This window comes from Morone saxatilis, unplaced genomic scaffold (genome assembly GCF_004916995.1).
Source record: "Morone saxatilis isolate NCDOM2014 unplaced genomic scaffold, NCSU_SB_2.0 Contig11, whole genome shotgun sequence".
Lineage (NCBI taxonomy): Eukaryota > Metazoa > Chordata > Actinopteri > Moronidae > Morone > Morone saxatilis.
Window position 1 is genome coordinate 5,923,590 of NW_023339663.1, and position 11,962 is coordinate 5,935,551.

The following is an 11,962-nucleotide window of genomic DNA, read 5'->3' on the forward strand; positions in this document are numbered from 1 at the left end:
TATAGTCCGGTGCGACTTATATATGGTTTTTTCCTCTTCATGAGGCATTTTTTGACTGATGCGACTTATAGTCCGGAAAATACGGTAATATGGTTGGTGGGATTTCCTGGCTGTTAAAACTGAAAGTCTGAACATCGTTCTGGCATGAAATGTGCTTATAGTCTTATACTAGTGTTAAATGTTAATGAAATATCATCAGGGGTTTAAGAAGCACGGTCAATAAAGGATTACTTAACCTAACTTAGATTTTATGGAAAGTAGTCCATGAATATTTAAAATCAGAAATTGAATTGATTGAAACAATTGCTTAAACACCTGAGTCACTTGTTTCCTACATTCATTAAGTACCCTCACTGCTTCTTATTCTGCCAGGACAGGCTGTTGTTGTTGTTGTTGTTGTTATATTGAAATTCTGCAAAAGGCAACCATATTTACACACATTTCCTTTGATACTGCCTGTTCATTTATGTGACCTGTCTTTAGCGAGATTCTAATGTGTTATTCTCTTCCCAGTTACTGGGCAAGACTACACCAGACAGGGCAGAGTCGGTGCGTAATGATCACGGCGGCACAGTAAAAAGACCCTTGCTGAACAACAAACAGAGGCTGAGCCAGAACGGCCTGCCAATCAGGAGACCTACTGGAGTGGGAGCCACGCCGCCTGTCAAGGTACGTGCCACTAAATGCTGACTGTATATATTCAGCTGATTGTACTGTTGGACCATTTTCAAAATCAAACATTTTTGAGATCCTGCAACAATCCTAATTTTGTCATGTCTTTATACTCTTGCAGAAGAAACCCAAGATAATGGGGAAAGACCATGGCATGACTGAAGTGAGCAAACATAGCACCAGCACTGAAACAATGTTCTTTGAGAAGGTCAGCATTGTTATATTCAGTTTTGGTATTGTTTATATAATACATATACAAGATGAAGATGATTACCAAAATATTACAGATATGATGAAATCATCTCATGGGAAAGTTTGTTCATTTTGTTTTTGTCATCACTAAAAATGCAGGTGAAGAAAGCTCTTCGGAGCTCTGAGGCGTACGACAACTTCCTGCGGTGTCTTCAGATTTTCAACCAGGAAGTAATCTCTCGTGCAGAGCTGGTGCAGTTAGTCATCCCATTTCTTGGGTGAGTTCAGCAATGTTTTATTGCCTCTATAACCATATTGCTGTGTGTTGTAGCTAAATCATCAACTCCACATTAGAACACTTGAGTTGGAAACAGGTATCGAGTACTACGGAGACTCAGTAATTCTGTTACTCCTCAGTGAGAATTCAATATTTAATAAGCAATATATTGTTATGGTTGTATTGATCTGTTTCAGCATGTACATCATTTAAGACCTGTATATTTACTACCAATATCAGCCGACCGTAGCCTCGCTGTTAAGATTGTTTAATTCACATACATTGTGGTGTAATTGACAGAAAATTCCCAGAGCTTTTTACATGGTTTAAAAACTTCCTGGGCTACCGAGAGTCAAGTCACGGGGAGTCAAGCCACGCCGAGAGTTTACCCAAGGAACGTGCAACAGAGGGCATCGCCATGGAGATTGACTATGCTTCCTGCAAGAGGCTGGGGTCCAGCTATAGAGCACTGCCGAAGAGCTACCAGCAGCCCAAGTGCACAGGAAGGACGCCGCTGTGCAGAGAGGTGAGTCACTGGAGGAAGTCTGCTTATTAACAGTAGTTCTGTCTTGAGAAGCCATTTATTATCACAGAGCTACCAGATACAGTGGTATCCGTGTATTTGGACAGTAGCCTAAGGAATAGGACTTGGTGTTCAGTTGGTGTTTGTAATGTACCATTCGCCAGGCGCCAAATGCCAATAAAATGAGCTTTTAGTGGATAAATTGACAATAGCCAATATTAAGTATCCTATTTGGCAGTTAAACAAAGCAGCTAAAGATTGTTTTCATTTTGTAAAGATTTTTTTAGTGGTTCGATTGAACATTTAGTCTAAACTCCATATGTCCATTACAAGTGTTTATCACAAAAACAAGGCAGACCTCTGAATAGATTACACTGTTACATCTGATATTCAGAATAAACTATGAAACATTTTCAAGTTTGGTTGATTGCTATCAGTGGGGCTTGAATATCAAACTCTTTTTATGATTTTATGATTTATTTTCCTTCTTTTTGTGTCTTGTGATGTTTGACAACATTGCGAGAGTCTTCGTACTATTGTTTTTTTTATTTTTATTGTTATTTTAATTAAACTGCTTGTCATATTGCAGGTTCTGAATGACACATGGGTCTCATTTCCATCATGGTCAGAAGATTCTACATTTGTGAGCTCCAAGAAGACTCAATATGAGGAGCACATTTACAGATGTGAGGATGAGCGCTTTGAGGTAAGGAATACGCTGTCCATTCACACTGTAAAGTGAAAACTACAGGGTTATAAGAATGTGTGCAGGACTTTCTCCCCATGATGCACAAAGACCATAGAAAAGCCTTTTGATTTACATATCAGACCAGACAACTCACATTTCAATAATTTCCCTGTGTGCCCCCTTCAGCTGGATGTTGTGTTGGAAGCCAACCTTGCCACGATACGAGCCCTGGAGTCGGTGCAGCGGAGGCTTTCTCGTATGTCTGCTGAGGAGCAGCTGCGCTTCAAGCTGGACAACACAATGGGTGGCTCCTCAGAGGTCATTCACCGCAAAGCTATCCAGAGGATATATGGGGACAAGGCCCACGACATCATCGACGGGCTCAAGAGGAACCCAGCTGTGTCTGTCCCCATAGTGCTGAAAAGGTTCATAGTCTGATTATAGTTTCTTATCTGCATCTGGTCGGATTTTTGCAGTTCGTATTTCACAAGATTTGATTTACCAATTAAGGTTTTGCATCACTTTTTCTGTGACTATTTCAGATTAAAAATAAAGGAGGAGGAGTGGAGAGAAGCCCAGAGAGGCTTCAACAAAATCTGGCGGGAGCAGAATGAAAAGTATTACCTGAAGTCACTCGACCATCAAGGCATCAACTTCAAGCAGAATGACACCAAAGTGCTGCGCTCAAAGACCTTGCTCAATGAAATTGAGATGCTATATGATGACGTAAGGAAACTCTTCTCTTGACAATAATTTCATGAGTTTAAAAGAAGGAAAACATACAAAAATATATATAAACATATGGCTCACTGTGATTGCTTTTGGCATAGTAAGTGCTTACCACATTTTTAAAGTTGTAAATGAGACTTGGATCATCAGCTTCAGATTGTTTTGCTCTCATACAGAATGCTCCTGTCTAATGAGGAAAAGTGCCTTTAAAAACAGTCAAGTCTAATCCTTTCTGTGTCCTCTAGCGCCAGGAGCGAGCATCAGAGGAAACTGCCACGCCGCCACCGAGCGGCCCACACATGACCCTGACCTATGACGACAGCCAAATCCTGGAGGATGCTGCTGCCCTCATCATCCACCACGTCAAAAGACAGGTGGGAATCCAGAAAGAAGACAAGTACAAGATCAAACAGATCATTCACCACTTCATCCCTGACCTGCTGTTTGCACGGCGAGGTGAGCTCTCTGATGTGGAGGAGGAGGAGGAAGAAGAAGACGACGAAGACATGGAGATGGATCAAGACGGCCCCAAGAAGCACAATGGCCTGCCAGGCAGCAGTCCATCAAAGTCCAAGCTCCTCTTCAGCAACACGGCCGCTCAGAAGCTGCGGGGCACAGATGATGCCTATAACCTGTACTTCGTGAACAACTATTGGTATATCTTCCTTCGTCTACATCACATCCTCTGTTCTCGTTTGCTGAAAATCTACGGGCAAGCTGAAAAGCAGATTGAGGAGGATTCCCGTGAGAGAGAGTGGGAAAGAGAAGTGTTGGGCCTCAAGAGGGAGAAAAATGAAAATCCAGCAATCCAACTGAAGATGAAGGAGCCAAGTAAGTTAGAAATTAAGACCAGTGGTTTTAGTTGTGTTAATCTTCATGTCCCCCCCTCATTGATTTGGTTACAAAACCATGGTGCATCATATTATGTAATTGCATACCATATAACTTAACACATGTATTATTTTCTACCTGCAGTGGATGTTGATGTAGAGGACTATTACTCAGTGTTTCTGGAAATGGTGCGTAATCTTTTGGATGGAAACATGGAGCCGGCTCAATACGAGGACTCCCTGAGGGAAATGTTTACGATCCATGCCTACATTGCCTTCACCATGGACAAACTCATCCAGAGCATTGTCCGGCAGGTCAGCATATTCATGATGATACAACTTGATTTGGATTTATAGTTGCACAAAAAGACTCTAGGGTGTTTAACTTCTGTACTATATCTAGCTCAATTCAAACATTAATTCACTTATTAATTACCAAACTTCACCCTCCACACTGATAGCGCTTGATCGTTAAAACCTCAATTATTGCATTTGTGTTGCCATAACCATTGCATATTAAACCCATTGCTTTCGCAGCTCCAGCACCTTGTCACTGACGATGTATGTGCACGAGTAACGGACATGTACCTGAGCGAATGTGCCAATAAAGCCACAGGGGGCACACTGTCCACGCAGACGTCCAGGGCTACAGCAGAGGGGGCCTACCAGCGCAAAGCAGAGCAGCTTATGTCAGATGAGAACTGCTTCAAGGTACAACAAGCCCAGAGAGTAATGATAATGGTGTCCATCTGTCTAAACTACTTTTGTTTATTGGCAACTTCCTCTGATTGCTTGTGTTTGGTCTAGTTGATGTTTACAAAGAGCAGAGGATCTGTCAGTCTGGCTATGGAGCTGCTGGACACGGAGGAGGACAACTCTGATGAGCCAGCGGAGGCAGAGGTAAGACTCATTAAGAGTCCAAGTCCAATTCATACACTAAGCCATTAGTTTATTAGCTACACCTACGTAACTACATACAGTAACAGCTCTGCACTCAATATGACTGTTATTAATATATTTTATTGTTGCAGCAACAATTAGTGGTTAATGAATCACCAATAATTTTGATCATTAATTAAAATGTAAGTCTTTGAAGCAATTCCTGATCACCTGGTTAACTGCAACCTTATTGGGTAAGGTAATTAAAGAAATGAGTTATGATACCTGTGTTTTCAGGAGAACATATTGCAACAGTACTTTTGATAATGATCCATAAAGAAAAGTTGTTTTTTAAAGTGCTTTTTACTGTAGTTTGGTTTCTGTTTTTAACCAGCAGTAATTATGTCTTTGGGGTTCCTGTACTGTTACTTTATGTTACTTACTGGCTGACATAAATGTCTGAAATCTGTGATATGCTCATGTTGACCACTTATATGCTCTAAACAGTATTGTATTAACACTAATGGGGACACTGAAATTTGGAATATGTGATCTTTATTACCAAAGGCTATCACCACTAGTCTCTAGAGACCGATTTTTAAAGGGGAAACTTCACTGATTACTGATATGGATTAACATACATATTGTCAACTAATTCTAGACATACAACATAACAAGAGCTGTTTCTTCTCTTACTCTCTGTTGCTTGCCCCAATATTGTAAATTGCAGCGCACTCTGCTGGATAAAGTTTACAGTGACACAATTTTGTATGTATTTATTTATTTATGTATTTTTATTTATGAATTTTTTTCTGACAGTTTTCATACCCACTAACATAAACACAATATGTCTGCGATGGGTCAATAATGCCTACCGATATATATCGATCAGGCTCTACAAGTCTGGTTTAGGCTCCAAATGCCTGTAAGCTATTGTATCATGCAATATGTGCTTATGTTTTTCTTTTCTGCTCTGTCCTCCACAGAGGTGGTCAGACTACGTGGGCAGATACCTGAACTCAGATTCTGCATCCCCCGAGCTGCGTGAGCATCTTGCCCAGAAGCCGGTGTTCCTCCCCAGGTGAGGCCCCAGCCATGTCTCCCTCTTGTCTGCACACTTTAAGCTTCTGTCCTGAGGCTCTAGTCAGCCGAGCAGCCACTCCACTGTTGACAAGCCAAACCAGCGGCCAAATACAACTCCTTTTCAGAGATAGAAACAGTGGCACTTCTGCACAAGCCTGACTTAGGAAGATCTCGCTAATCACACATTTTGGTCATAAGAGCTCTTCCTTTTTAGTAACGGAAAAACAAAGATGATTTGAGAAGGTTAATTTAAAAAGAGTAACTCCACAGTTACAGTGAAGTGCTTGCAGTGCCTGAATGCCCTCCTGTTAAGAATCTCATCGGCCGTGAACCAACTTTTTCAGTTTCTGACCTCTGCCTCACATGGGAAGATTGCACTTTACATGGCCATCTTTTTAAAAATGGAATTTATTTATTAACTGGTTCAGTTCCTTTTTAATGGGAATTTTATTTATTAACAGTAAGGTTTTTTAAAATGGTTTTGGCTTGATCATGGGTTTAGTAAACAGCTAAAAGTAATTATTTGGTTTGATTATTCACATTGTATTGAATTTAAATGATGATTTCCATTGTGTAACTCAAGAACAAAAGTCACTGAATGCACAAACTGAAAGCAAAACAAATGGGTTCCACCTTTTTCATTTTAATTTAATTTTTCTACTGTCTTTGACCTGAGTTTGAGAGACTGAAGCTCTTGTGTTGGACCTGAGAGACTTTGTTAAGTGAGAACAGTGAAGTCATGGTTTCCTTTTCTACCTTATCATGCCCTTTGTTTGTGATTGTACTCAGATCAAAGGTCCTGTATGTGACTTAATCACTGTTTGCAAATGTAAATGTTCAAATGTCCATTTGTTTAAGTCTGTTATACTCAGTGTTATGTTTGTAATAATTTTCGGTGGAAACAGTGCACTCCCGTTGCAACTTTTTGTTGTGGGTGAGGTTTTTCCACTGGTTTGACAGAGATTAGTGCTCATAAGTTTTTAAAAACTCTGGTCAAGCACATTATCTGCAACACTTGTACAGAGGAGTAGGGTTTGTAAATAAAATGATTGTCTAAATTGTATGTTCATGTTGGTGTATTTCTTTCCTGACACCCCAGAGCTGTGCATGGATGCGTGGTTGTTTTCGCTCTTAAAGCCCCAGTTGAGTGTCACATAAAGCCTGTCTTTCATTGCTTTTTGATTTTGATTTATATTTTGTTTCTTTGAGATGGCTGTCCATTCCCATAAACATTTCAAAAGGAATTTTAGAGCGCAAATAAAATCCTGTTCTTAGTTTTCTCTTATTTAACCCATTGCATAAATCTGGCACTTGACTATGATTTATCAGTGGGCTCACCCACATCTTGTCCTTTTTCTTTTTTTTTCTCCATTAAATCTATGAGAGATCAGCAGCACAAGAGGTCAAAAGACTTCACAAATATCTTCAATGGCAGTAAAAAAAAAAAAAATCCAGCAGTTTCTTTTCCAGTTGTGTTGGGTCTTCATCTCATGATCATAACACTCTGTACATTGTTGGTGAAAGTTTGTGCACATCAAAGTATTCTCAGCTCATATTTTGGATTGGTCACCGATCAGGCAGCAATTTTCTAGTGTTTGTTTCTAACAGTTTTTACTTGAAATTGGCCTCACTGTCATGTCTTTTATGTGGAGCCCTGAATGCAAAAATATGCTTCATGGTTTCAGTCCCCGCTCACCTGTACCCTCAGTGGTAAGTACACATTTAAAACTTTCATTCAGGTGGGGTGAATATTTGTATTTTTCTTACCTGCACAAAATCAGGATCAATTTCCAATTAAGAGAAATATTTGTTTGCCAAGCATATTTAGATTCGAACTATGTGGCTGACTGTGCAACGGAAGTGCACTGTACAGAAATATTACGACTGCTGCCTCTGCTGCTCTTATAGATCCACATTTCCCACGAATGATTTGACTCCCTATCTAATTCTATTACTCGGTGAGTTGCAATGCATGGGTTTAAAAAATAATTGTTTAAAGGGACAGTCCTCTCAAATTTGACTATATTGTTCTCAAATTTGCTTAAAGTCATGTGTATTGTGCCTGACCACAGCCCCTAAAATCATACAGCGCATGCTGTCAGACACAAAATTGTACCATATATAACGTGCTCAAATGTAAATATAACTGTTGATAGATTTTAGAAATTTGTGCGAACTTTCCCTGTAAACGTGATGCACCCCTTTTGATGTGTGGAGTAATCAGAAGAATTTCTCAGGGATCAGTCCGCAGTATTCATGGTTGTCGATCTGTTTCGGCTTTCAGGAATTTGAGACGGATAAGGAAGTGCCAGAGGGGATGGGAGCAACTGCAACAGGAGAGGATGACCAAGGTCCCTTTGGACAAGTCGCACGACGGCAACAGTGAGCTTAAGATGGAGTGCATGTTCAAACTCAACTCCTACAAGATGGTCTATGTCTGCAAGTCAGAAGATTATATGTACAGGCACACGGCGCTCACACGGGCTCATCAGGTACGCTCAGACAATAATAACGATTTCACACTGCTATCAACAATTAGCAATGCGTAATTAAAGCGAACACTATCCAGTAGTGATCTGTTTTTCTTATCAGATTTCCCTTAAATCTGCTGAAACGACAGATCATCTTATTGGATTTCGGCAGAGATTTCTGCAGTTACATGATTTTTATTATTCAGCAACATTACAAAAGTAAAGTAATTGAGACTTTTATTCCAAAACCCAGTAATATAGAATTCATTCAAGTGTAATCTTAAATTTACACCTGCTAAATAATGTATTTAGGTGTAGTATAAAGGAACATTTGTGTTTTCTTTTCTAATAATAACTCTTCTTTACAAATTAGTAGAAGTTGTCAGTGGTGGGTTGTTTCCACTTTTATCATTCTCGACTAATTTCTGTTATACATGTTTAAAATAAGCAGACTGGAGAAACGTTGTCACAGGTCATACTTTATACGATTGGTTAACAGTTTATTTTTAGCTTTACTGCTTACAAGAAGCCTTCATCATTTATCCTGTGGTCATACAATGCCCCTAGTCAATGTGGATGATCACCTACAGTAGATTCAAAATTCAAAAGAGACATCACTTTTGGTGTCAGAACAGCTACGTCCACATTCACCTTTCAACAGTCCAGTGCACGGATACATTTTGTCACCTTGATATTATACTACCTGAATAAATGAGCTGTATTATGAACTGGTCCCAAAAGCTGAGCTGGGTTCTTCTGGTCGACGTCTCTTTCAGTCCCACCAGCGAGTCAACACACGCCTGCACAGACGCTTCCACGCCTGGCTGGACACCTGGGCCAAGGAGCATGTGACGAGCGACATGGCTGCCGTCAGCCGCAAGTGGTTGATGGGAGATGCACGAGAAGGCCTGTTGTCCTGCACCACCACCTGCAGCCCTGAGGTTCTCCATTATCTCAACATTAACAAGTACCGGGTGAAATACAGGACACTGTAATCTCTCTTATAGAAAGATAAACTGTGAACGTCCTCACACATCAAACTGCCAGTGATGACTTCATATATACATAAAAATATATATACAGTAGCTCCATGTGGATTCTTCCAACCTGCTGTTACTGGTTTCAGTTGCCAAAATCGTTGGGGGTTGTAAAATCCACAATTTAAATGAGATGTACATTTTCCACAGATGTGTTGGAACTGATTCAGGAACTTTGTCCTAACTTTCGAGGTTTTACTGCAAATTCTGCAACAAATGTAAAATTGAGGTTTTGTCACTATATTGGAAAAAACCAACCTGTGTCAGGAATCCCATTATTAGAATAAATGCAGATTTTTATATGAGATTAATATACAAAGAAAACACTCCTCACTAAATCTTTTTTTCAATTCACAGTTAATAAAATAACCTGGTTAATCAGTTCATAACTAAAACTCAGCCTCTTAACAGTGAAATAAGTGTTTTCTTTGAGGACCACCTCATCTTTTTACAGGAAATAAAAACAAACCTCAGTTTTAGTAAGAACAACCACCTGTTCTGCTAAAATGTCTTTTATCTGACTTCCAGCTGTAAACTGTATAGCCTGTGAATGTTTTCCTCTTGGTGATAAAGGTGCAATAAGGCACTATATATGTGTGTGTGTGTTTTTATATATATATATATATATATAGTATCTTCAGCATCTCTGGCGACAGCTGGGTAGATGCTCGGCATCAGTACAATGCCAGCTGTGTGTATCGAGTAATAATTTATGACCGCCCAAACACATGTAAATATGTTGTTTATATCTAGAATTTTTTTTTATCTGATGTCATTGATGTGTAGCCTACATTAACACACTCATAGCATCAATCTTTTGGTAGAGACTGCAGAGAAGTTTATTAAACAATGCTAAGTTTTAACTGTTTTTTACCAAAGGATGTTAGTTAGAGATCTTTCTTTTGTGGTCTGTTGAATGTGTTGTCCCTAAAGTCTTTGTTTAGTAGAAAAACTACCCTTTTATGTGTTTCTGCGCATTTCTACCTTCGGTCTTTGGCATCGTTGTCACTTGTGGTTTTAAGATGATTGAATGTAGCTGAGCAGCAATTTCTCCTTTTTGAAAGTACAGTATATGTCCGTTTTTCAAAATACTGGAGTCCTACCAGTACTGTCAACTTTTTCTTGTATTTAAATTTTACCAAATGGTTAGAATCTGTTTGACAGGTTCAGTGAGCTCACAGTGTGTCCCCTATGAAAACTGTACATAAGTTGTTTATTTTTTATACCCTGTGTTGACAGCGAACACTGACGTATAGTAAGTCTATATGTGAATGTCAGCCATGTGACTTGTGTACAGTTTAAGAATTAAGAAAACGAGCAAGCAATAATTCCTTCAGCCGCAGTTTATCGAAGCTATCAGTTTGTATTTCTTGATGAAATGCAAATATGAATGTTGTATTCCCTTAGAAGAGGGATGTAAACTAAGGATTTGTTGCCTTTTCCCCTCTGCAGTTAATAAAACTGGAATTGGCTCTGTAGATAGTGTAGGTGGGAAGGTATCCATCACACTGAAAGCCGTGGATATTGACATACGAGCAACATTAACTTTAGGGAAACAGCCAGATCATAACATGAGCAGGATGGAAAATAAAAGAAGCGGCCGGACAAAACTTCATCCCTCAACATTTTCCTGATCTCCATTTAAGGCAATGGTCAGTAACCTAACCAGCTACAGACAATCTTGGAACAGTTTATTACTTGGGTTTTTATTTTTATATTTGCTGTTTATTATGGAATACCACAGGAAGTCCCGCAGAGCTGATTGTACATAAAGACATGGTTTGTACCTCGTTTAATGTGTTTCTTCTCTTGACTTTTATGATGTTGTACATGAGTGTTAGTATGGTGTTTGGCATTAAACTATCCTTTAAATAGACAAGCTCAGTTGACCACTTCTTTTTTCATTTGTATGCAACTTGTTATTTTAAAAATCTGCAAATATCTGCAATATTTAGTGCTCTGCTTTTTTTTGTCCACCATTTCTTTGTCATTTTTTTCAAGATCGAAAGCATAAATTGAACTATATATAACAGAAAAAAAAACGCCTTTGATCATTTAATTTCCAATTTTAGAAAAATTATATACAAAAAGGAATAAAGTAGTAATTGTGATTTTCATGAAAATGCAAAACACTGAATGTCAAAACAAATCATTTAACATGTTGATTTTTATGTGAAATTTCTCACACTGACAGTTCAGACAATGCAATTATTTGTTGGAGGAAATTTGACTTCTGCAGGACTTCTTCTATGCTCGTACATAGATCCTTGTGCACACCACATCATCGGCTCCAAAGATCTGAAAGGAGATCAAGCGGAAGAAAATAAAAATCAGATTATCACTTCACCAGCAGTAGTATCTTGTCGACATGCTTCGCTGATGTTTGACTCGCATTTTCTAACTTTGAGAACACGCACAGCGAGATTTACATCGGTCTGAGCTTCAGTGCACAAAACACACCTTTCAACTCACAACCACTATCTTGCCTTTAAACAGGATAGTGTCAGAGGATGTTTCCAGTTTCCTTATTTGCAGGAAAATCAGTTATGTGAGGTTAGATGCATATATATATATATATATA

The 11,962-nt window shown here is 39.1% G+C and overlaps 2 protein-coding genes across 2 annotated transcripts in view; one reads left to right on the forward strand and one right to left on the reverse strand.

Moving 5' to 3' along the window:
• Positions 1 to 513: 513 nt before the first annotated feature.
• Positions 514 to 11,414, forward strand: LOC118343628 (paired amphipathic helix protein Sin3a-like; the record flags this gene model as incomplete). Its single annotated transcript, XM_035682556.1, is given in 14 exon segments — positions 514 to 669; positions 794 to 880; positions 1,024 to 1,142; positions 1,442 to 1,667; positions 2,254 to 2,370; positions 2,539 to 2,777; positions 2,895 to 3,078; positions 3,327 to 3,912; positions 4,057 to 4,226; positions 4,449 to 4,622; positions 4,719 to 4,811; positions 5,777 to 5,871; positions 8,158 to 8,365; positions 9,121 to 11,414. Coding segments are annotated over 14 exon segments (2,673 nt in total), but the record flags the coding sequence as incomplete, so codon positions are not given.
• Positions 11,415 to 11,423: 9 nt separating this feature from the next.
• LOC118343629 (cellular retinoic acid-binding protein 1) overlaps positions 11,424 to 11,962 on the reverse strand; it is a 7,164-nt gene continuing 6,625 nt past the window's right edge. Inside the window, exon 4 of the mRNA XM_035682557.1 lies at positions 11,424 to 11,679. Coding sequence (XP_035538450.1) covers positions 11,629 to 11,679 — 51 coding nt within the window. The 3' untranslated portion in view covers positions 11,424 to 11,628. The remainder of the gene's footprint in view (positions 11,680 to 11,962) is intronic.